This window comes from Melanerpes formicivorus, unplaced genomic scaffold, assembly GCF_026170545.1.
Source record: "Melanerpes formicivorus ecotype bairdi unplaced genomic scaffold, bMelFor1.0.p_v2 SCAF_48, whole genome shotgun sequence".
NCBI lineage: Eukaryota > Metazoa > Chordata > Aves > Piciformes > Picidae > Melanerpes > Melanerpes formicivorus.
Genome location: NW_027142400.1, coordinates 1,102,088 through 1,127,230, shown reverse-complemented (window position 1 = coordinate 1,127,230; position 25,143 = coordinate 1,102,088). Strand labels below are relative to the sequence as shown.

Below are 25,143 nucleotides of genomic sequence, written 5' to 3'. Positions count from 1 at the left end.
TGAAGAAATCATTGTATTTACAGAGAGCTGACCTATAAAGTAACACAGTTTGAGCCCCTGCTTGTGCTCTGGGTAAAGCTGCTTAGCTTCACACCATATGCCTTTGACTCAACCTGCTTTGGATCTTTAAGCATTCAAGGGTTTACATTTAGACCACTTAAGGAAGAAAAAAAAATAAAATTAAAAAAGCTAAAGCTTTCTAGCAGTCATGTGGCAAGGTTTGAATTTGTAGGTTGCTTAGTGGGTTTTAACTCATAGTAATTCATGGAACTGCTACCAAGAAATCTTGAAGAGTTAAACTAAATAGGTGATAGTGTTGCTAGTGTTGGCAGGTAAAAAATATTGCTGAAAAATATTTACATTTCATATTTGCAATGCTGATTTTTTTGCCCCTTTTAATTTCAAACTGTGAGAGGTGTTTCTGGGTATAAGAAAGCATGGAGGGAACTAAACAGATTCATAGTGAAACAGAATGAAACAAAATTTTCTTCTGAGTGTGGAACTTGATCCAAATTGGATGTTGTCAGTGAAAAGAGTAATGACAGGGATAGTGAACACTGAAGACGGTCAGCAGGTCAAGCATGGGCTTGCAAAAGAGCATAGTGGGAACAAGAGAAGCACTTTAATTTTGGGTTGTGTTTGTGCAGAAACATCATGGTGTAACTCCTCTCCCTGTGAATCAGAGAGGCTAGAGAGGTTAGCAATGTTGCTTTAGCTGTAATGTTAGCAAGTCCTTTCCCTGTCTTTGTTACCAAGTGAGCTGTGTGATTTCCTGCTAGGTCAGTACTAATAGTACTGCACCTAGGAAATGGAGTGCAGACTCCCAGGAATGAAGTGTGATCCAGTCAAGGGTTGGATGCTCCTGGATTTTTCAGGACGCCAAGGAAATGTATGTTAGGTGTTGGTCATCACGCTGTCCTAGATATTCCATCCTGGGGAGGAGCTTACATGTCACACTTTGCTTGGCACTGGATTTATGGTGTTTTGACTACTCTTGCTTTACAAAACCCTTGTTTGCAAGTGGCTGAGAACCCTCCTGCAGTCCTGGGCGGCTCCAGGGCCGTGGCAGCAGCATGATGGGGATCCTGCTATCATACAAACCGCCACCCATCTCACTATTCCTCTGGCTGCCTTCGAGGTCCCTACAGCAAGGTGAGCCTCAGTCACCCTTCTCCAGCCCCAAGAGATAGTCCTGAAGCCTCGTTTCTCCCTCCGACTAGCCCTACACACCCGAGGAGGACCTCGCAGCTCCCCCAGCTACCCTCACAGCTAAGAGTAGCACGCAGCTTTTCGCTCTCCACAGCCGAAGCTCCCTTCACAGCCGCAGTCCCGGTGCCCGCCAGAGGCGTAAGGCAGCCGGTGGGGCGGAGGCAGGAGGAGCCGCCCCTCCACGGCTCGCGGAGCTATAAGGGCGCGTGGAGCGGCGCGGAGCGCAGCGGGAGCCATGGGGAACCGTGTCGCCCGAGACGACTTCGAATGGGTCTACACAGAGCAGCCCCACACACAGCGCAGAAAGGAGATCCTGGGTATGTCAAAGGGGCTTGGAAGTGACCGCCGTCGGGTCCGACAGCCGGGCTGGGTTGCAGCACTGAACGGGGAGGGACGGTGGGCGCAACACGGGGTCCGCCAGTGTCGGCGCGGGGCGCTGAACCGGCCGCGGAGAGAGGGGGCTGCAAGCTGGTGGGCTCAGAGAGAGGTTTTCCCTGGAGGGCGACGCTGTCGCCAGCTCTCCTGGCACAGCCTTGTCTTACAGAGGCAGCGGAGAGGCACGGCGGGCGCCGGCGGCTGAACGGCACTCTGCGACACGGGGCGCTGCTGCACACAGCGGGGTCGCACGGACGGCAGAGTGGGCGCCGACGGGGTGTCACCGCGAGGCGATAGCCTGCAGCCGGGGCTGAGTCCCATGCCCCGCACCTGGCGGCAGCTGCTTGCATAGGGACCGCGGTGGCCGGCAGCCCTGCCGAAGTTGCGCGGGGCATGGCCGGGAGGTGTCCTACGGGTAAATGTACCCAGTGTCTTCGTAGTGCAATGAAATAAGCGAGGGTGTGGGTGAGTGTTTGCTGGAGAACAATAGAAGGACCCGTGGCTTCTCAGGGACAAGGTGCACTCTTGTGCCTCCATGTTGTAGGTGCAGCGTGTAACTGCGTCCATGAATCCCCTGGATTGGGAGGTTTTGGTTGGGCGGTTTGGGCTTTTTTAAAGACAATTTCTGAGAAGAACTACTAATTCAGAATCGTTGAAGAATATTAGAATATTTTTTGTATATCTCCTGAAAATACTTGGGTTTCAGCATTTTGTTAATGAAGATTTTTTTTTTTTTTTGCTTGTCTATTTTTTTTTTGTTTGGTTGGTTTTTGTTTGTTTGAGGTTTTTTCCCCCTATTTTATGTTTGGGTTGTTTGATTTTTTTTTTTTTTTTTTCCTTCCCTCTTATAAGTAGGATAAAGTTTTTCCAGTTTATTGTGGGGGGTTTTGTTGTTGTTTTTTGTTTTTTTTTAAATAGAGGAAGGCACTGGAGTTCATGGCTGAGGTGCTGCATAGGCCCTGTGGTGTAGTTTCTTTACTCCTCCATGATTTAATAGATTAAAACAGGACTAATCTCAATTACAAAACCACTTCTGATATAGTTGTGGTGGAATATCCTGGCGTAGGCTTGTATTATATCCAGAAAAAATAATAATTATTCTACTATGTAATCATGATAGAGAGTCAAATGGTGTAATTACATAAAATGATGCTTCTTGACATTATGCTACTCATCCTTCCAATCAAAAGGGATATGTTTTGGTGAGCTATGTGTAGGAGTGTGTATATTGGGTCTATTCCTTTGCTAATGTCTTGCTTTCCTGATTTTGCTATAGAGTAGGGACTGTGAATCATTATGAAGTTGTAATGTAAGGAGTTACTGGTGTGGCTGGACTACCTTATCCTTGCTGCTGCAAGCTCTTTTTAGGACTTTTAAACTACATGCCTGCAGAGGTTTTGCCCCACACTCTTTGGATTCAGAACCTATGATCAGAATCAAAGTTTCTTTCCTTCCTTGCAGTTCACCCTGCCCCAGGTGTGGGAGCAGAAGAAAGAGCATAGAGAAATACAACACACAGAGAGACATGGAAGATGTGAGCAGAACAATCTGTGTCTGGCAGGATGGATCATGAAACTAGTGTCATGAATACCAAACTGTTACCAAAAGTAATTGAAACAATCGTGATATCCCATATGATATTGCTATAATGATCATCACTCTATTATTCAAAGGCTGAGTGTCGGTGAATCCCTTGCATCAAGACTCTATGCTTGCTGAATTATCTAGTGTCTATTGAGTTGGAGTGCACTGTAAGACTCTTACATACATATGAACAAATATCTCTGTATTGATGCGTTTTATGATCTTACACATAGCAATGCCCTAGGGACAGCATTTCATGTTGGTAAAAGGAAGTATTTTCCTCCCAATAGGTTAATGATTTAGTTGTTAAGCACCTGAAACTTGATTGTTGCACTAGATGCACCTACTAGGGATGTGATTCCTAATAGCTATAATTATAACAGCAAACAGATCAATATTTTATGCAAGAAAGAGGTGACACTTTATCTTTTATCTTTTTATAGTATTTTCCCCTTAGACTGAAGGTATTGAGATGTTACTTTTGCTTGGTCTAGGTACCAACTGCTTCTAAGTCTCAAACTTCTTGCCAAGCTGGCGCTTCTACTCTGATCCTGTTATTCATGTTACTGAACATGTTATCCACGCTTTCCAGTAATGAAACAGAATTGTTTCATTGCTGTTCTTTCACTCTATGAAAAGCTTGTTACTGCCTTGTGTTGGGACCGATATTTTTGTGCAGTGAGCTGTATTAGGGAAAGACATGGCTAAAAACTAACTTGGTAGATGAAAACTTTTTTCATATGGATACATTTAGCCTTGCTGTATAGTTATATAAATGCTATCATAGGGTCTGTTAGATTGAAAAAACTGTAAATCTATGATCTTCCACAATGTGAAGTGTTGGTGATTTTTAGGTCTTGAGAGAAGATGAAAAAGTCAGCACTCAAATGCTGGTAACACCATAAGCACACCATGAATGGTCATCTCACATGCAAAGAGTTTCCCAAATGCAAGCAATGAACAATATGTTTTGGCATGGAAAGAATAGCTCTTCTTTGTGCTGTGGGTTAGATCTGACTTTATAAAATCACTGTAGGTTGGTCAGAAAATCTCTTGCCTCACAGGATCCTTAGGGAGGTGTTTGCTTGTTGCAGAGGATGAGGACCGAATCAGTGTTTTTCAGGGCAGGTTCCTAACCTAACCTGTATCTGAATACGACCTAACATCCAAGAGAAATTAGTATTTATACACATGGTTCTTCAGCAAGTTTTTTTGGAGTGGGGATGGTGCAAGTGTTTTATATGTGTTTTATCCTGTAGAGAGGCTGGGGTGGGGGGAGGGAGAAAAAAAGCCAAAATTAATCTTATTTTTGCATTTAGTCAATTTGAGCATAATAGCTCCAGCTCTGCTCACTTATTTAGAGATCAGTCTGTAATTTCTCCTAGATAACTCTTCTGTTGCCTATTTAAACTTCACATTTATGAAAATTCTGATAAACTGTACCTACTGAAATGTGTCAGATACATATCTCCTTAGCTTAAATCAAAGCCGTGAATTACATATGCTTCTGGCACAGAAGCCATGAGTTTGTTTTCCTTTCATGCTGCAGTATGTGGGCACAGTGCTGCCACTGATGAGCATGTTCTCTGATGAGCACATTCAGAGTAGCCGAGATCTCAGTGCTAATGCCAATTCCGTGTGTGGATCACCTATGAAATAAACCACATGAGCAGAAAGTCAGTTTTAAGTGCTACTGGTCTTTTGCTGAAAATGTATTAAGTGGGATTGAAGGCTTCAGTTTACTCTGTGCTGGAGACTTTGGTTTCAGAGGGAGCTGGAGGCCCTCTTTCTAGCACTCCTGCATCCCTCTGCTCTGAATCAGCTAATAAACAGGCACAAACAAACAGGTCTCATGGTGATGCTACACCATCCATCTCTGTCAACATCAATAATGTGGTAGCACTGCAGTGCTTTGCCTCTGGTGGCCACTTCTAGGTGACCCAGCTCACTTGGACTACCTAGCACAAATAAGTTTTTGAGCTTGTGGGTGGCAAACATAAGATTAAGACCCTTGTCCTTGCACAGTGGATACACAAAAGTTCAGTGTAGTTAGGTGGGCCAAAAAAGGTTTCTTACTGCTTTGCATCCTGGAGTAGGCAGGCAAATGTGCAAAGCCAGAAGCTTTTGTCATTCATGTTGTCCTTAGTGTTTGTCCTACCTGTGTCCTGGCTCATGACTGGCTTGAATGAATCACAGAATCATGGAATAGTTTGGGTTGGAAGGGACCTTTAAAGGTCTTGTCCAACCCCTTTGCAATAAATAAGAAAAATCTTTAGCTAGATCAGGTTCCTCAGAGCCCAGTTCAATGTGACCTTGAATGTTTCCAGGGATGGAGCATCTATTACCTCTCTGGGCAACCTGTTCAAGTATTTTGCCACCCTCAATGTAAACAGTTTCTTCCTTTTATCTAGTCTAAATATACCCTCTTTAAAACCATGATCGGCCTCTTGTTCTGTTGCAGCTAAAATCTCTGTCCCCATCTTTCTTACAAAGTTCCCTTTAAGCATTAAAAGACTACAACAGGGTCTACCCAGAGCCTTTTCTTCCCCAAGCTGAGCAACTCTCAGCACTTCCTCATAAGAGAGGTGTTCCATCCCTCTAATTTTTGTGGTCCTTCTCTAGACCACTCGAAAAGCTCCATGTCTTTCCTGTGCTGAGGACTTGAGTGTACTGTGCTGTTTACGAGCACATCCATGAGCTGAAAGTAGTCTAGGACAACAGCAGTGCAGAGATTTGGAGTGTTTTCCCCTTAACAGGTCTTTTGAAAGTCTTATACTGAGTAGTATCTCTACTTTGACTATACCTGCAAGCTGCACTTCTGGTCAACATAAAAGGAGAAAAATAAAATCTCTTATGACTATTAGCTCCTTGTGGATGTGAGCAGGGCTGTAGTTCCTTTAAGCTTCCATCATTTCTGTGTTTGTGGACAGCTCCTGCTCTTGCCCACATCTAAATGCTTTCCATGCCAAAATGCACAAGTGCAAGTACATAGTGTCACATAATGAGAAATTGTCTGGTGCTATCACTGAGTTCTAATTGGATCTCTCTTGAGTCATCTCAGGAGCATGATCAATGAGAACAGAGTATGAGTGAGTGTTCAGGACAAGATATATGATGTCCCCGGAGGAGGAGGTACACCAGGACCTAATAACTGATATTGTTTCCAGGACCAATTACTCCAGCCCTAACTCAGGGTTGTGTGTAGGGTAATGGTGAACACTTCTGGATCTCCAGAGAAGAACACCAGGGAAAAAAATGTATAGGCAGAGTAATTTTTCAGTTGTATTTCAGAGTGAGGCCTGTCTCTGGAAAGGTGAGTGATGCTTAAATACAACAGAGGTGTGATCTCTGGTAAATGAGCTGGTTTAGAATCGTGAACACTTCTGGAAATACACTTGCTGCATTTGTTCTCTCTTGACTGCTGTCCATTCACCCACACTGTTGTACGAGAGGGAGTGCTGGTTTTCATCATTGTGTTGGATATTACAGCTGCTCTAAGGTTATGGCATAGACTGTGGAGCTGTCTGGGCAGGATTAACTACATCTACCTGCTATACTAAGTGCCTGCACTGCTTTTGCAGTGTGCTGACCTTGAAGACAGAAAAGTCATGCTTCTGCACTGCTGTATATCTACACCAGGGTCCCCACCCTCTGAATGATAGTGTGTGAACTCAGTCTGGATGATTAAAAGCAGTACATGTGGATGAGCTGTATGCTGGGCAGACTTTCTTAGTACGTTGGAGGGTGAGGAATGTCCTGTGGGGACATATGAGTATCCAGAGTTGTCTTGGTCTGTTGTACTGAAGGGCAAATCCTGGTCTCTTGTGGCCACATAACTTTGTGGGAGCCATCTCCCTTATCTAGAAGGGCTGAAAGATGCATTTTTTTTTCCCCCTCATCATGCCCACTTTGTGCCATGATGGTGCATAATGAAGAGCTCACTATGGATTGCATTTTACGCCCTTTGTTACATATTAGCCCCAACTCATTTCTTGTTGGGAAGCAATAGACTCTGGCCATACCAAAGCTCATCACTTGTATATTGGAAGAGTGCTCAGGAAGACCAAAATGAAAGCAATTCAGGAAAGAGCAGCATGATGAAAATATCTTTCCAGATGTCTCACAGTACAAAACTCTATCAATCTCAAGAGTGGAAAGTCTGTTTAGTTCTCCAAGTGTAGTGTGTAGGAAACTAAGGTGGTCTTTACTATATGGCTGTGACAGGTCTGATAGTCCTTTATGGGTCCTGGCTCAGCACTGCACAACAGCCCTGCCTCTGATTCTGTTGCCTTTGGGGCATGCAGATGGCTGATGTCTGACCTGCTCAGCACCTACAGACACTTGTACAGCAGCCTTACAGGGTTGTACAGGTTTTTAAACTGTAAGAGCTCTGTCTTGCCTTGCTAGCATTTCTTCAGTAAACTGAAAACATGAACACAAGGGAAAAATGAGATACATATTTATGTTGTCACATCTCTGTGTTAGCATGTTATATATAAACTGCACCCATCAAGATCACTTAAAATGAGATTAAATGTGTCTCACTGTGCTTAGCCTCAAGTTTTGAAGTGGCCAGCATTCAACATCTTTCATGTGAAGTACTTCTGAACCAAGACAGCCTGCTCCACCAGCAGGACTTCCAGCTTCCAGTGAGCCTGGCAGCTCCACCTCTCAACCTCTCTGAGGTTTCTCCATGCCATAGAAACAGGAAGGGTTTATCAGTATTAATGATAAACAGACTTGGTATTTTGGTTTAACTAGTATGCAAAAATTTACCATTGCAGAGGAGTTAATCATGTGTTTAATTTAATATTAAACTCTAGCAAGTTACTTAATGGCTGTCACCTGCTGTCACCCACAGCAGAAAGGGAACAGTCCCAGAGGTTCCTAGAGTGTGCTGAAGATAACCTGCTTATGCAGCTGGTGAGAACCTACCAGGGAAGGTACCCTGCTGGACCTCCTCTTTGTGAACAGAGAAGGACTGGTGGGTGATGGAGGCTGTCTAGGGCAGAGAGATGATGAAATGACTAAGTTCTCTATTCTTAGAAAAGTAAGGAAGGGGGGCAGTAGAACTGCCATCTTGTACAATGGGTTAGGAACTGGCTGGAGGGCCAAGCCCAGAGAGTGGTGGTGAATGGTGCCACATCCAGCTGGTGGCCAGTCGGTAGTGGAATTCCCCAGGGATCAGTGCTGGGCCCTGTGCTCTTTAACATCTTTATTGATGATCTGGATGAGGGCATTGAGTCCATCATCAGTAAATTTGTGGATGACACCAAGCTGGGGGCAGGAGTTGATCTACTAGAGGGTAGAGAGGCTCTGCAGAGAGACCTCGACAGGCTGGACAGATGGGCAGAATCCAGCGGCATGAGATTTGACACATCCAAGTGCTGGGTTCTGCGCATTGGCCACAACAACCCCATGCAGAGCTACAGGCTGGGGTCAGAGTGGCTGGAGAGCAGCCAGGCAGAGAGGGACCTGGGGGTGCTGGTCGATGGTAGGCTGAACATGAGCCTGCAGTGTGCCCAGGCAGCCAGAGGGGCCAATGGCATCCTGGTCTGCATCAGGAACAGTGTGGCCAGCAGGAGCAGGGAGGTCATTCTGCCCCTGTACACTGCACTGGTTAGGCCACACCTCGAGTACTGTGTCCAGTTCTGGGCCGCTCACTTTAGGAAGGATGTTGACTTGCTGGAGCGTGTCCAGAGAAGGGCAACAAAGTTGGTGAGGGGCTTGGAACACAAGCCCTATGAGGAGAGGCTGAGGGAGCTGGGATTGCTTAGCCTGGAGAAGAGGAGACTCAGGGGTGACCTTATTGCTCTCTACAACTACCGGAAGGGGGGTTGTAGACAGGCAGAGGTTGGTCTCTTCTCCCAGGCAGCCAGCACCAGAACAAGAGGACACAGTCTCAGGCTGCGCCAGGGGAGGTTTAGGTTGGATGTTAGGAAGAAGTTCTACACAGAGAGAGTGATTGGCCATTGGAATGGGCTGCCCGGGGAGGTGGTGGAGTCACCATCGCTGGAGGTGTTCAGGAGGAGACTTGACAGGGTGCATGGTTTAGTTGGTTGGGTGGTGTTGGATGATAGGTTGGACGTGATGATCTTGAAGGTCTCTTCCAACCTGGTTTATTCTATTCTACTTCTGAAGGACAGACTTTGACTTGCTTAGGAGACTGCTTGACAGAATCCTTTGGGAGACAATCTTGAAGGGCAAAGAAGTCCAGGAAGGCTGGACACTCTCTTCAAGAGTGTCAAAGTGCAGGAGCAGGCTATGCCTATGTGCTGTGAGACAAGCCCACAGAAAAGATCTGCCTGGCTGAACAGGGGCCTTTGGCTTCAAATTAGGGTACAAAGGAGAGTTTGTGGCCTTTGGAAGAAGGGACAGGTCACACATGATGACTACAAAGGAGTTCTGAGGCTATGCAGGTTGAAAATTAGAGTCCAAACCCCAGCCACAAATTAATCTGACTTTGGCTATAAAAGAAAGTAAGAAATATTTTTATAAATAGTCAGCAAAAAAAATCTAGGGAGGGCCTCCATCCTCTTGTCAGATGCAGGAGGAAACATGGCAACTAAGGATGAGGAAAAGGCTGAGGTGCCTAATGCTTTCTTTATCTCAGTCTTTGGTAATAGTATCAGTTGTACTCTGGGGATCCAGACCCCTGAGCTATGACAGAGACCAGGAGCAGAATGATACCCCTGTGATCCAGGACGAGATGACCTGCTGCGCCGCATAGATGTACACAAGTCTATGGGACCAGATAGAATCCACCCAAGAATTCTGAGAGAGCTGGTGGAGGTGCTTGCCAAGCCACTTTTCCATCATTTTTCAGTACTTGTGGTTTACTGGGGAGGTCCCAGCTTGACTGAAAGTTAGCCAATGTGACACCAATCTACAAGAATCTACAAAGAAGGAGGATCTGGGAAACTACAGGCATGTCAGTTTGAGTTTGGTGATAGGGAAGCTGATGGAGCAGATTATCTTGAGTACCATCATGGAGCACATACAGGATAACCAGATGATCAGGCCCTAGTCAGTTAGGGAAAGGTGTTGGATGCTGTCCATCTGGACTTCTGTAAAGCATTTGGGACCGTTTCCCACAGCATTCTTCTGGAGAAACTGGTGACTTGTGGCCTGGATGGGCATGCACTTTGTTGGGTTGAAAACTGCCTGGACAGCTGCTCCCAAAGGGTGCTGAATGGACTTAAAGCCAGTTGGTGGCTGGTTATAGAATAGAATAAACCAGGTTGGAAGAGACCTTCAAGATCATTGTGTCCAACCTGTCATCCAATACCACCTAATTAACTAACCCATGCAACCAAGCACCCTGTCAAGTCTCCTCCTGAACACCTCCAGTAATGGTGACTCCACCACCTTCTCGGGCAGCCCATTCCAATGGGCAATCACTCTCTCTGTGTAAAACTTCCTCCTAAGGGTCTGGGTGGTGTTCACCAGGGCTCAGTATTGGTGCCACTGTTGCTTAACATCTTCATCAATCATCTGGATGAGAGGATTGAGTGCACCCTTAATAAGTTTGCAGACGCCACCAAGCTGGGTGGAAATGTTGACCTGCTTGAGAATAGGAGGGCTCCACAGAGGAATCTGGATAGACTAGGTTGATGAGCCAAGACTAGTTGCATGTGTTTCAATAAGGCCAAGTGCCAGGTTCTGGACTTTAGTTACAACAAGTCCCAGCAGCACTACAGGACTGGGGAAGAGTGACTGGAAAGATGTTCATCACCGAGGGACCTGAGGGTGTAGATTGACAGCTGGCTGAACATGAGCCATCATTGTGCTTAGGTGGCCAGGAGGACCAATAGTATCCTGGCCTATATTAGGAATAGTGTGGCCAGTAAGAACAGGAAAGTGAGTTTGCTTAGTTCTGGTGAGGCCGTACCTGAAGTGCTCTGTTCTGTTTTGAGGCCCTGGCTACAAGAAGGACATTGAGGTACAGGAGCATGTCCAAAGAAGGGCAATGAAACTGGTGAAGGAGCCAGAGAACATGTCTTATGAGGAGAGGCTGAGGGAACTGGGATTGTTCAGTTTGGAGAAAAAGGAGGCTTAGGGGAGACCTTATCCCTCTCTATAAATTCCTGAAAGGAGGCTGTAGTAAGGTGGTGGTTGGTCTGTTCATCCAAGTAAGAAGTGGTAGAACAAGAGGAAATGGCCTTAAATTGCATCGAGGAAAGTTTAGGTTGGATATTAGTAAGAATTTCTTTACTGAGAAGGTTATCAGGCATTGGAACAGCTTATCCAGGGCAGTGGTGGAGTCCCCATCTCTGGACATATTTAAGAGTTGTGTAAATGTAGTATTTAGGAATATGGTTTAGTTGAGGACTTGTCAGTGTTAGGCTAATGATTGAACAAGATGATCTAATCATGAGCAAGGAGCCACTGGACACACTATTACTTAAAAAGAAACTCTACAGGAAGTGGAGGGAAGGACAGCTAGAACAGAGGGTATATAAGGAAGCTGCCTGAGCAGCAAGAGACCTGGTTAGGAAAGCCAAAGGAGAGTTCTAATTGAATCTAGCCAGGGAGGTTAAAGGGAGCACTAAGAACTTTTACAGGTATATTAATGGGAAGAAGATGACTAGGGAAGGTGTGGGCCCCCTCAGAAAGGAAACTGGCAAAATGAATGAAGCTGGAGGTGGGGAGATTCAGGCTGGATCTGAGGAGGAAGTTCTTCACCATGAGAGTGGTGAAGCCCTGGAATGGGTTGTCCAGGGAGGTGGTTGGGGTGCTGTCCCTGGAGGTGTTTAAGACCAGGCTGGATGAGGCCCTGGCCAGCCTGATCTAGTGTGGGGTGTCCCTGCCCATGGCAGGGGGGTTGGAACTAAATGATCCTTGTGGTCCCTTCCAACCCTGACTGATTCTGTGATCAAGGTCTTGCTACCTGAAGATGCTGTTGTTGCCAGTTGGCATTTACTGCTCTGAAACCTCTTAAATGTAATCTGCAGTCCTTGCTGGCTGCCACAAAAAGTAACAGGTCAAAGTCTTTCATTGTGCTCAAACTATAATATAAAGCATCTCTTAGTCATTTTTCTCACTTCCCCCTCCCCCCAGTAAAAGTGGCCTCAATTTGACCTAACTGAGGGACAGATGACAGATTTGATTGTTTTATATTTCTTCATCTCTCCTGTTGACTTCAGTGTTGCATGACTGAATGGCTTTATTTATTAAAGGGTTTTCTGGGTTCTGGATAAGCAGGATACTAAGCTACTTAACTTTTTTTTTTCTTTTTTTCTGTAAGAGATTTTTGTCTAGGTCATAATATCAGGTTATTCTTTAGAGTGAATATCTCAACACTTTGTGCGAAATTTTAGCGCGTAAGTACCAGAGAACACTTTTTAGCACATTAGCATTTCTAGTGTGAAAAACTATAACTTCAAACACTGCAAAAATAGGACAAAAATAGAACAGCAAAAAACCAAACAAAACCCTGGGCTTTGCAGAGATTTTTATCAAAATCCCTGCCTGGCTTTAGAAAGATGTGAACTTTTACTAGGTATTTCCCACCACTTAGAAAAAAATATCTCTTGCCTGAATAATCCACTTGGTGATTTTTGCCCCCTTGTCCTCAGAAGAGGAAGAATTGGGAACATCTCATTTTCTCATCTTCCATAGCGCTTGTCTAATCTTTATGGTCTCTAAGTTGACCAACAGACTCAAAAGTTGTGGGAATAGCTGTAGGGTGTGACCACACTAACCTGCTTCCTTAAGTAGTGCATCATCTCTCTGATTTTTCTGCAAGTGTCTCAGGATTCACTTCTATGAAAAAACCTTTGTGTCCTGCATCCACTTCCTGCCACTGCTTGCAAGGTCACATGAAGTTGTGTATTGTCTCCAGCATTTATTTATAGTATATACAGTTGCATAGATGCAAATCTTTATAATCTCATTTTATTGCACTGGTGCCATACTGTGGCATTCTTATTAAGTTTACTTTTCCAGTCATAAAATAGGCCTATGAAACTTACAGGGACACACTGTGTAACCTCTGGGTTCAGAATGAATATCCTGAAGTCTTATCTATGTAAGCTGTAATTATTGAGAAATTCAGAGTATGAGTTAGAGGGAGGAAATGCAGAGTATGAGTAGAAGCCATAAAAGAGTGGAAAAATTAATGTACAAGTTAATACTCAAAGTGAGAAGTTATGACTTGTGAAGAAGCAATGAACAGCACCTAGAAAAGCTGTACTTCTGTGTGTATTCTTTTTCTTGAAAGGACACATGAATGGTCAGTAGAACTAGAGATCAGTAATTTTGACACAAGTGACACCTGGCAAGCCCAGCCCATGCCTCTGTGATGCAGTATTGCAGTACTTGTGAGGCTAAGTGGAGCTACTGTGGGACTATCTATGTGACTTGCATGCCTGGTTTTGGTGTGTGATTTCTGAAAAGGCAAATAAATGGGAACAGATTTAAAAAAAAGAATCTGTCTTACAAATTCCTGCTAATAGTACTGATTTTTCTGGTCTTGTTATCACATGGAAAGAGCTGTAAGTGTTGTAAGTACTGTTGAACACTCAAATACTTAGGAGTTGGTGTGTTGTGGTTTTTGTTTGTTTGTTTTTAATGCTGTATTTGTCATCTAACCATGGGGAAAAAGCCTGGCTAGCCTGTTGCTCAGCTGTCTCCGCTAGTATTTCTGAAGCAACAGTGTAAAAGGGCTGCGAAGAAGGCAGCTGTATCCTTTTTTTGTGGAAAACAGCATCTGGATTAGACAAAATAAAAGAAAATTAAAAACTTGACAGAAGGTGCTGCTTTGATCTTATATCTGGTGGGCTTTGGCGTACTAATACTTAGCATTTTGAAGCAATGCCACACATTGACCATTAGGGTAATTTTTTTTTAAATCATGTCTCTATATATATCAATATCAGTTACAAATGGATGTGATGCTGGAGGTGGGAATGGAACCCATACATTAGTAAAGCTTTCACTGTAGTGGTAACCCTACTGTGGAATTGCCACTTTATAAAACCAGGGCCTCAAACATAGGGTGAGTGGTGATTATGTTTACCAAATTGTGATCTAATGAAATGTTTCTCTGCATTTTTTCACTTCAGCAAAGTATCCAGAGATCAAGACTCTAATGGGACCAGATCCACGCTTAAAGTGGATTGTATCTGGAATGGTTTTCATGCAGTTTCTAGCATGCTACCTGGTGAAAGACTTATCTTGGAAATGGATTTTCTTCTGGGCTTATGCTTTTGGGGGTTGTATCAACCACTCGTTGTCCCTAGCCATCCATGATATTTCACACAATGTTGCCTTTGGGAACAAGCAGGCCAGGTGGAACCGATGGTTTGCAGTCTTTGCCAACTTGCCGATTGGCATCCCTTATTCTGCCTCCTTCAAGAAATACCACATTGACCATCATCGATACCTTGGTGGGGACAGCCTGGACGTGGACATTCCGACAGACTTTGAAGGCTGGTTCTTCTGTACGCCGCTTAGGAAACTGCTTTGGCTTTTCCTCCAACCTCTCTTCTACAGTTTGAGACCACTGTATGTGAACCCTAAGGCGATAACACGGATGGAAATTTTTAATGCTCTCATCCAGTTTTCTATAGACCTTATAATCTACCACCTTTGGGGACTCAAACCTATTATTTACTTAATAGCAGGTACAATTCTTTGCATGGGTGTACACCCCATTTCTGGGCACTTCATAGCAGAGCACTACATGTTCTTAAAAGGGTATGAGACTTACTCTTATTATGGACCTCTGAACTGGCTCACCTTTAATGTAGGCTACCACATGGAGCATCATGACTTCCCCAGCATTCCTGGATGCAGATTGCCAATGGTAAGTACTGAATGAGCATGTGTGAATTGGACTGCTATAAAAGCTGCTGAACTGTCTCAAAGAATTCATTCCAAATCATAACAATGAAAAAGTTTTTAAAATGTAGGGGGGGGGGGAAAGGGAAAAAGAGAGAAATCAAAAAGCTTTCTAATCCTTTCATTTTAAGCAGGAGATTGAGAGAAATGGCTGCTGAAATGCTGTAATATTTCATTTATTTTATGAAATAATGCTCTGAATTTTTCCATTTCCCCCCCTCAGTCACCAGGTTTTATTTCTTTGGAAGTTTAAAGGCACATTTAAAGTAAAGCAGATGGTAATTACTACTTGAATTTTGTCTAATGATCAATCTACTAACTAGATTGCTCAATTAATATCAAAGAAAAGTCCTTCTATTTTTGAGATTACATAAGAATTTGGGTATGTTCCTGCACTAGAGAACAGAGCTCCACTCTACATGACTTGTTTTAGCACTGCTGCCCCTCCCACAGAAACTCAGGATGTCTCATCTGTCATTGGGAAAGTGCTGTGGCTTTCCCCTTTTGAAAGTCAAGCCCCTTTTTGTTTACGTTTTATCAGTTGTGGGAGTCAAATTTGCAAAGCCCAGGTGTCTAGAAATGGTTTTCAGTCTCTCTTCAGGTATGTGGCTGCTCCTTGGGGTTTTAATACAAAGATTCCTCAGCAGGTGCTCACAGTGTTGGAGGTGCATGACTTTGAAGTATTACTCCTACATATAAATCCATAGTAGGAAAGAAAGTATCTTCTGCCTCTGGTCTGATGCAAACTTTGGGACTACTTCAGCAATAGCCTTATGAGGTGAAGGTAGAGTTGAGGAGTCTGAAGTTCAGAATCTGAATTGCTGCATAGCACACAAGTTTTATGGTATGTCCAGACAGCAGATTAATGTTTTTCATCTCAGAAACACTAAGTGAGAGGAGATTTTCTTGTGGTGTAGAAGAGCATGGTGAGCTTTTCTATAGCCTGCAGTTCTGTTTTAACACCACCTTTACTACCAGAGGTCTGTCCTGGAGAAGCTAGCTGTTCCTGGAGGGTTCCAGAGTAGCTGGGTAAAGCAGCCCATGTTCACATGTGAAGTTGTTAGGCACTCCCACTGCTGATACACCTGATAGCTCAGCTGGGAAGTGCATAAGCTTTGCTTCAGCTTCCAATGTTCAAACTTGTTAGGCTTAGATACTTAGATTACTGAAATGTAAATATGAGAAAAGGAGGTTAGCTCTGTATCTTACACCGAGGTAAGTGACTAATTGAACTTGCTGGGACTGTTGCTCCCGACCTGACTGAGACCTGAAAAACTCTTCCCCACCCATACCACAAATAATAGTTCAGCCTAATTCCTTGAGGCAGTGCAGCAGCTGGAAGTGTCTGCCTTCCTGTGTAAAGAGCATAAAGGTATTTAGTTAAATTTCATGGGCTCATGTTTGTGTTTCTAGTTCTTGGGCAGCTGAAATCTGTGGAACCTCATTGCTGTGGAGGAAGTATCAGGTTTGTTGTTCATTGTTGCCTGACAGTTGTATGGTAAATTGAGTCTTTGACAAGTGATCATTTATAAGTGAAAATCCTCTGGCAAAATTGTTACTGTAGAAAATCCTTTATCCATTAAAACAAGTTGATTATCTGTGCCTCTTTGGTGAAAGGAGACAAGGGGACAAGAGATCCTCTCTGCACAGCTTTAATGTTTGAAATTTGTAATGGGTAAGGGCAGAACCTTTCATTGCTCTCCTCTGCTTAACCTCCCAGCAAATGCTTCACTGAGCAAGTCTGTTTTTTCAGCTCTAGTCTCCTGAACTTCCAAAAGTTGAGTTGTATAATGTGTATGACCTATTAGATTTTTTTTTTTTTTTTTTTTTTTAATTATTGGCAAGTAGGAAGTGGAATAAAGATCTTTATTTCATTCCTGCATGATTGAGGAAAGAGGAATAGGATCAGAGAATAGCTGGATCTTAATCTTGGAAAGTAACTGGCTCTTCCACTTGCTTATCAGAAAACTAAATTCAGCTTTGTCCTTTGTTACAGGTGTGTCATTCAGAATGTTCTGAGTAATGTGTTTGCCACTGGAAAGACCTTTACCCTAGGAGTGTGACAGTTTTGATAGAGGAAGAATTAGGCTCTGCTGTAAGCTTGTAGATATTAAAGATGAGTGACACAAGTGTGCAGTAAGAACTTGTCCCACTAGTATAATGAGAGATTACACAAGAAGCCTGCTCTAAAAAACCCTACAGACTTAGGACTTGATTAGTCTTTGCATGAAGCTGTATAATTATAAAATATTGCATTGTTTGCCAACAAGTAGGAAGTTTCATTCTTCATTATGTGATGGATTTAATTTACTCATGGAAAGAGGGGACAGTAGAAAAAGGGGGAACTCTGTACTCTTCCTACAAACTGCAATTAAAAACTGCAATCTTACCAGAGGCAAACTAGTTACTCATTAAGCTTGTGGGAAAAGGAAAATACATGGTATGGAACCAGATTTATTGGGCAGACAAGACTGGAAAACATGGTAGATGTGCTAGTTTTGAAATGCAGATGTAATTAACTCTGTGATGATCAGGAGGGCTAGCTTGAGTGTTCTTGAGTGCAGTGACTATAGACGGAACTTCTGTGATATGCCTAATGTTCTAAACAATTTTTCAGCTTCTTGTCATAAGGATTTCTAGCTTCTGTATAACCACAGGACAAAGGGTCTGTAAGAGCCATGGCAAAATGCTAGGTTGCACCTGTCAGATACAATAGAGTAGGATTGGGATCCTGTTGCTGTATTCTACAAGCACAAAACCAGAAGCAAAGTTCTAGTCTAAAAGACGTGATTTCTTACCTAGCACCTGATCTAATTGAAGAAAAGCCTGGATATAGCAAGTGCCGAGAGCTTAATAAGCTTCTTGTGACTTTTCTCTCTTGTTATGCTTTCACGATGACCTCCATTCACAAATTAGCAATGAGTTATGGCTTATAGTTGAGAGCTGTAGGGAGGAAGGAAGGAAGGAACTGAATTAAATGGACCATCTCCAGCAAAAGATGGAAAGCCTGAAGGAGGAAGTCAGAAGGATTTAGGAATACTTTGTCAGTGTCATCCTCTGAGATGATCTATGATCTGGCTGCAAAACTTGCTCCTGGAAATTGCCACCCAAAAATCTTGTACTGCAGCCAGAACACAACATGGAAGATAACTCTTCCAGTCTCAAACATACTTAACAGATATGTTAATGGCATATTTGAAATGGAATCTGCATTAAAATCCAATTATTTTCTGCCCTCCCACCCTCCAGATATTCTGGTATGTAAGGAGGAGACAATTTTGTTTTACATATGGAGATGATGAAATAAATTACAATAGATGAGCTGTTTTTGTTGGGAAACTTTTGCATAGATCTGTTGTAAAAGAGAAACCACTTTTAAAGTTATTTCCTCCCGTGTAACAGCAAAAAGGGGACATATACCTAACAAACTTCCTTGTCATTTCCATAAGAACAACCTTCAGAAGTCCTCCCTCTAACTGCATTTATCAAATGTTCTCTTTTCCCCATTCCTTTGTCACAAATATTTTATTGTAGCTTACCTTCTCAACAATGTTTCTGTACATCTCATGGAGTTGTCCTGCTCAGGACACAGGGACCTTGCCAATGGCATGAGTGCTGGTTGCCTTCCTGCACAGGGTGCTGCTGGGCACAAAGCCAAGCAGAGCAAAGAATTATATATAGGGGTGAGTTACTGTCCCACAGCTGGTCTAGAGTAACCCACTTCAGTGCAAGCTCCTGGTCATCTCCTCTTATTTCCATACTGATCTTTTTAGTCAGCATGAGCTGCAACCATATACTGCAGGAAGGTGCTAAATGTCTATGTTTGGTGAACAAGCAACTCTTCCACCACCAGATACTGGCACGCAGCTTGCCAGTCATGACTGGGCTACCTGCTTCCAGAATAAGGTTGTATATGATCTGTCTCAAAATTCACTGCTGAGTATATTGATTAATTATCCTAATTATAAAGCAATTGTTTTCTACTTGCCTGTTTTAAATCTGTAATATAACTGTAGAATATGTGTATGGAGTGTACTTAAGTACAAGTTTCTAGACCTGTGTGTTGTGTCCACCTCAGCTTTTCAGCACTATGTCCAGACTATACTAGGGCTAATGTTTGCTGAAAGTGCAGAAAGTATTGAGTTGAGTATAGACAGACTGTTCACTGGCCTAGTCTCTGAGCCATTTTTCCCTACTTCATTACTAGAGTAATTTTCAGTTAACCTTTGGTGTCAGAGGTCACAGTCACTGCCTAAGAGCTGAATTGGTTTCTGTGAATCTCCAGCTTTCTACTTCCATGTGCAAGGGACAATACAGGAAAAAAAATTTCTGAAGCCCTTGTGGTGGTCAGAATCCAACATGACCAAGAGCTATGCAGAATAAGGTAACTAGCTCAAAAACATGCCTGGATCAGACCATTTTTTTTTCACTGAGGTAGAAACACACGGGGGTTCTGGAAAAAAGGAGAATGGTAGATTTGCTGTGTGAACTTAGCTATAAATGAGGGCTGAATTACTGTTCCAAGTCAAAATTCAGGCAGAGATAGGATGGAAGGTAGCAATGTGCCAGGAATGATTGTAACAAGAGCTGGAGTGAAGCTTTTGAGGCTAGGTATCTGAGACCCTCTTTGTGTTTGCATAAGGCTTCATTAGTGGCTTTCATTTGAGGGATTCAAGGGAGCTTACTGTTTAAATAGTCCTTCCTCTCATCTTCTGTCTGTGTCAATTACCCATAGGGGAAAAGGGAGGATACAAACCCCAGATTAAATTGTTTCTGACTGTGGTTACAAAAGGAAACTAAATATGCATCTCCAGAGATCTTGCCTGGTCTCTGTCAATCACTTTTCTTCAGTCATTAATAAATACCTCTAAGGGAAAATGCTAACACTGTGTAAATCCCATTGAACATGAACCACGTTTGATGTAGAGACCAGCATTTCAGAGCAGGATATAAGGACTTATTAGGAAGCTAGAGTCAGTTCATGCCCATGGTGGGGAGGTTGGAATAAATGATCTATAAGGTCCCTTCCAACCTAAACAATTCTACCACACCACTATCATGGCACAAGTATGAGTGCACAGGGGCTGAGATCTTAAAGGAACTTGTGTTACTCAGCAGACACTTCCCTGTGAGGTAGGCTAGGAAACTGAATTAACAGGGCAGCTAGCAATGAGCCATAGTGGCTTATAATTTAACTTTTGTGGGGATTTTTGTGTTTTCACAAGCAGTAAATGTGGTGTTAACATTCTCACCGTTCCACTTCAGGTGCTGGTGAGACCCTTCTCCCAGATGAGTTTCTGTGTAGCCCTTTTCACTGGAAGGCTGCACTGTGCTCAGCATGGCTGGCTTTAAAATTCTGCAGGATTTTAAAATAGAGAAGTCATGCTGTCCAGCAAGACAAACTGCTCTGGAGTAGGGCTTTATTTGTCAAAGAGGTGGGGCTGTAATAAAACAATGCCTAAGCAGTTTATGTGCAAATGTATAATAGTTAACAGACTCTGCTGCTTCATAAATGTATTCAAAAAGCAAAGTATCTAGCTGGAGCAGGGAGTACTGATAACTTGGGAATCCCCATAGTGTCTTGAACCTGCCAGGTTTGAAACCTCTTTGTCCTCTGGTTCTGGCCTTACTCCCACTTAAAAGTGCTACCCTCGATGTGCAAGGTTTCTTTGATGGCAAATCTCAAGACTTGGGGATTAACAACAGGGATGAAATGTCATTAGGCTTGTGAACTAATAATGTATCTTGCAGCATGTAAAACACCAGATCGAGGAGAATGGATTGCCCTTGCAATTTCCTATGCCTACTGGAGGAATGTGTCTCTCAGATTTGCATCATTGTAGCAGAATGGAAAGAAAACCAAGTGTGGGCAAGGCTGTGTCTGGCATTTTCTCAGTTGCTATTTCTCTCCTACTCAAAACCCTCAGCAGACAAGTATTACGAGTGGCAAACAGGGCTTTAAATACAGTGTGTTGGAGTCTTGGCAAATCATAAGGTGGATTAGGCACATTGTTGCGGAGAGCCTTCCACCTCCAAAATGGGAAAAAATAGGTCTGACTGAAGGCAACATCTTTTAAACTCTGTGAGATTGTGAGGCACAATCTACCTCGGAAATATGCTAAGAAGTAAATGTATTTAAGTGTATCTCATTTGGCTGAACTTCAGAAGCTCACAAGCAATAACAAGTAACTTCAGGTTATGGCTGTGCTATCAGATCTGAGCATGAAGACTAAAACACACCTGACACTGTGCAGCTAAACAACTTGTTTTCCCTCTTCTTCTTCCAGGTGAAGAAGATTGCAGCAGAATATTATGATAACCTCCCCCATCACCAGTCCTGGATTCGAGTTCTGTGGGACTTTGTTTTTGATGACACTATTGGTCCTTATTCAAGGGTTAAGAGGCTATGTAAGCTGGCAAAAGAAAGATAATGGACTAGCTCTGCCTGCCTCATTGGTGTTTTCTTCATTCATTTGAATAACTTGAATTTTTGCAGAAGTAGAAGGATGTTTGTGTGTGCTAAATCAGCTGTTGCTCATGCTCCACAGACCAAGAGAATGTGTGAAAATGAAGCCATTTGATGCACTATTTCAGACTACTGATACTTCTCAGTAAAGGACATTTGTGCATGTAACCCTGATTAAACTAGATTTGTGTGAGCAATGATTATGTGAACCTCTGTTATAGAGTTAGAATTAACTTCCTGGGCCATGTGTGCCTAAGTCTGGGTTTTGGCCTGATCTACAATCAAGAATATTTGGTGTGTTATGTTTGGTGTGTGCACATGTGTGTGTGCTCACAGCTCAGGACTGGTTTTTCTTCACACTGGGATAGATGTAGATGCTCTGTGTGCACAGGACTGTGAAGAAGGGAGGACTGGCACACAGTAGTAAATGATACTTTGTGGAGAACACAGGGTGCCTTTAATTGAATGTCTTGTCTAATCTAGTATCTTCTGGTAATTGCTGGTAGCAGAGATTTTGTATATGCACTGCCAATATATGTATATTTTTGTACATTTTGTATCGTTATTTTAGTAGCTGCTGTTTGACATTTATTCCAGGGCTTTGCCTAAACCTTTTCTGTATGTATTTCTATTCTTAGGATCTAATACTCAGTGTAGCTAATTGGAAGAGATGAACTGTGGGATGGAGAAACCCTTCCTTTACTCTTCTGCTCAATGCTTGATCAGCAGCATGGGTGTGCCCCTGGAGGAACTGGGTGGTGTTTTCTTACTTAGCTTTTCAACAGTATCCATAACTTGATGGTTTTCATCCTTTTCCCCACTGTAAGACCTTTTAGGAATGGAAAGGCTGTATTTTAAATTGCTGCGGTTCACCTTTCTTGGTCTTCTCTGTATTACACCCCTTTCTGTGCAGGAGTTAGGAGTATGTGTCAGTGAAGACACTGAGACATATTTGTTCCTAACTGATTTCAGAATAATGATGATTATTTTTTTTTCCCCTCTATCAGCATGTGGCATTACAACTATATAAAAGTTGCTGCATACCTGGAACACAGAGCTGGGGGTTGTTTCTCCCCCTGTGTGTCTTTGTGCTATTGAAATTAACTTTCATCCTTCATTTTTACCCACTGGAATAGCTAAATCTTTCTGCCTGTCCTCTCCAACTATAAACTTCTGCCTACCCTCAGTAATTCCATATTATCAAAAGCCTTTTTTTCTAAGCGTAACAACATGGGAGTCAGGAGGTCAGGTGCCATCTAATAAATTCCCTGCACTCTGGAAAGACAACAACTTATTTCTGTCCTTACTAAGTGGTTAAAAGAGAGATTTATAAAGGTCCTCTTATACTTTAACCCTCTCACTTTGAATTTTTTGTTTTCTTCTGGAAATCCATGTCTGTAAAAAGAAAAGGATTATTGTGAATTCTCACTGGTCCCTCAAAGAATGTTATTACACCTGGGAAGCCTGATTTCCTCAATAAACAGAGTTTTGTTCCTTCCTCCTACAGCCCTGGATCCAATGATTTATTCCGTCTGATTGCTAGTCTGGCACACCAGGCAGCTGTGCTAGCCTGCTGCAGTTTGGGTTCTTTCTCTTCCATCTCCTGTCTTCCACTTTTTTTCTCACCCATCTGATTTTGGCAGGTGGGTAAATGCTCAGGTCTGCTCAGCAGTGCCAGATCCTTTGTGCTGGATATCAGCTCATTCACGGATAGTGTTTTGGTCCATGGGTTGTGCTTCTGGAAAAGAGGAGGAAGAATGGGGCTTCTTCTGATACTTCAGACTTCAGTGGTTCTTCAGCAAAGACAGTACTTAAGATTTAGGTTTTATATATATATATATATTTTTTTTTTTTTACTGAAGCCTCCTTTCTCCCAAAGGAAGAAGCTTTGGTGTTGGACCTCCTTTAACTTGGGTGTCAGTGCTCATGTCAGCCATTAGTAATTTACTTCAATGCTGCTACTACTCCATGATCACATACTCAACTCCGTGTCCTTGGCCAGCTGTTCTTCAACTCTCTTGGCCAAGTTAGCAAGTTAATAGAAAAACCATAATAAAGATTATGCTATCTTCCTCAATACAACTATTGTTCTTCTCTGTGGAGAATGACCTCATTTCATTCCCTTACTCAGCTGTTCCAAGATGCAGTTGCCTGTGTTCTGTGGATTACTGGTCTAGATGGGCACAGAGGCTAGTGTAAAAAGAGGGCAACCAAAATTGGGAACTGCTTTTTATCCTCCATTCCATCAGTATTTCCATCATGGTCTCACATGGCTTTGCCCAGGCAGCCCTCAAGCCTTCCTGTTCTGTGTTCTCTATCTCAGCAGGAATGTGAAGTGGCTGGAAACATGAGGCCTCCAGGTGTATTGTGCAAGCTGAGTTTCAGTGTGTGTGGATGCTGCTGAAGAAGGCTGTGACTTGTCCTTGCCACTACCGGTAAGGATGGCAGAAGGGTGGGTTCTTCCCCCCCCAACACAAGATAGATGGGTCTGGGTTAAAAGTACATTAAGAGGACTATAGTTTTATTTTCTTAGCTTCAAAATCAATCCAGATCTTCATTCTGTGGCCACATTAATGCTCTGTCAAGAGAAGAAAGGAGGAACAAATAGCTGTATGAAATGTTGGAGTGGAGGTTAATGCTCTGTTTAATTTCTGTTCTGTAAAATGCTTGTGGCCTTCCCTGTTGCAGTGGCTCAACAAGCCCAGCATGAAGAGACACTCTTCTATGCAAAAGCAAGAAGTGTACTGCATCAGTGTGTGTAAGGAGGAAACAAATCTGCCAGCAGTGCTACTACTGCAAATAAGCCACCTTGAGCATCCCTGTTGCTGGAGCTGTAAGCTGAGAACTAGCAAAGCATTAGTCATGCTAGAACTGCTCTCCTGCCTCTATCAGTCAAGCTTACCTTGCCAACCCCCTGCACTTTGCTCCACAGCTATTAAGTGGCCCTGTGCAAACTTCAGGTTATGTCTTAATTATATGAGGCCTGCAATGGTAGAAGAAAATAAGAAAAGCTCATTTACAGCAGGTGGCTGTGCACTCAGCCCCACTTACAGCACAGTTGTTACCAACCTTAGGCATAATGCCCCATTCCAAAGGAAAACACGAACCAGGTTGGGTCCCAACTTTCTGAGGCTTAATCAAGTTTATGGGAGAGTTTCACAGACCAGTTGTGGTCATCTGAGGGGTGGCAGTTTTGAAGAGTATTTGCTATTGTCAGGTATGCCATTAAGTAGGTTTACAATCAAGAAATCGAACTACTGTGTAAGATTTTTGCAACAGAGCATTATAACCTTATCTGGTACTTATGCTTGTCTGTATTCCTACTGGAAAAGCTCCTTCTCATGGTCCTATGGTGGTTGTAGCATGGTGCCTGCTTTAGTTTCTCTGTGTTTAACCTCTCACCTTCTGCTGGCATTAAACAGCTAACAGACATCAGGCTCAGTCTGGAGCTCTCACTGTTGCATTAAACTCAAATTTCTCCTATTTCCCCAGTATTTAATCTACAGCATAACTACACTGTAAAAAGGGCTCTTTTCTAAAAGGCAGAGTGGGTTGAAAAGCGGTGAAGGACAACTGCCATGCCCTTCAAGCCAAAGCAGGTAACATTTTACAACTAACTGCAAAGCACACCACACCTTCTTCCCTGGGTTTCCTGTTTCTGGCAG

At 43.1% G+C, this 25,143-nt stretch overlaps 1 protein-coding gene and 1 long non-coding RNA gene across 2 annotated transcripts; one reads left to right on the top strand and one right to left on the bottom strand.

The window, feature by feature from the left end:
* The first annotated feature begins 1,334 nt into the window (after positions 1-1,334).
* On the top strand, positions 1,335-22,984 carry DEGS2 (delta 4-desaturase, sphingolipid 2). Its single transcript, XM_068160121.1, has 3 exons — positions 1,335-1,526; positions 14,235-14,977; positions 21,300-22,984. The coding sequence occupies exons 1-3, from the start codon at positions 1,445-1,447 to the stop codon at positions 21,441-21,443; spliced, it is 969 nt and encodes a 322-aa protein (XP_068016222.1). The 5' UTR covers positions 1,335-1,444; the 3' UTR covers positions 21,444-22,984.
* Positions 22,462-24,954, bottom strand: LOC137452040 (uncharacterized). The gene is made up of 2 exons (XR_010989946.1): positions 24,381-24,954; positions 22,462-24,056 (listed from the first exon to the last, which is right to left on the bottom strand). It is a non-coding gene; the product is annotated as an uncharacterized lncRNA (long non-coding RNA).
* Positions 24,955-25,143: the final 189 nt, after the last annotated feature.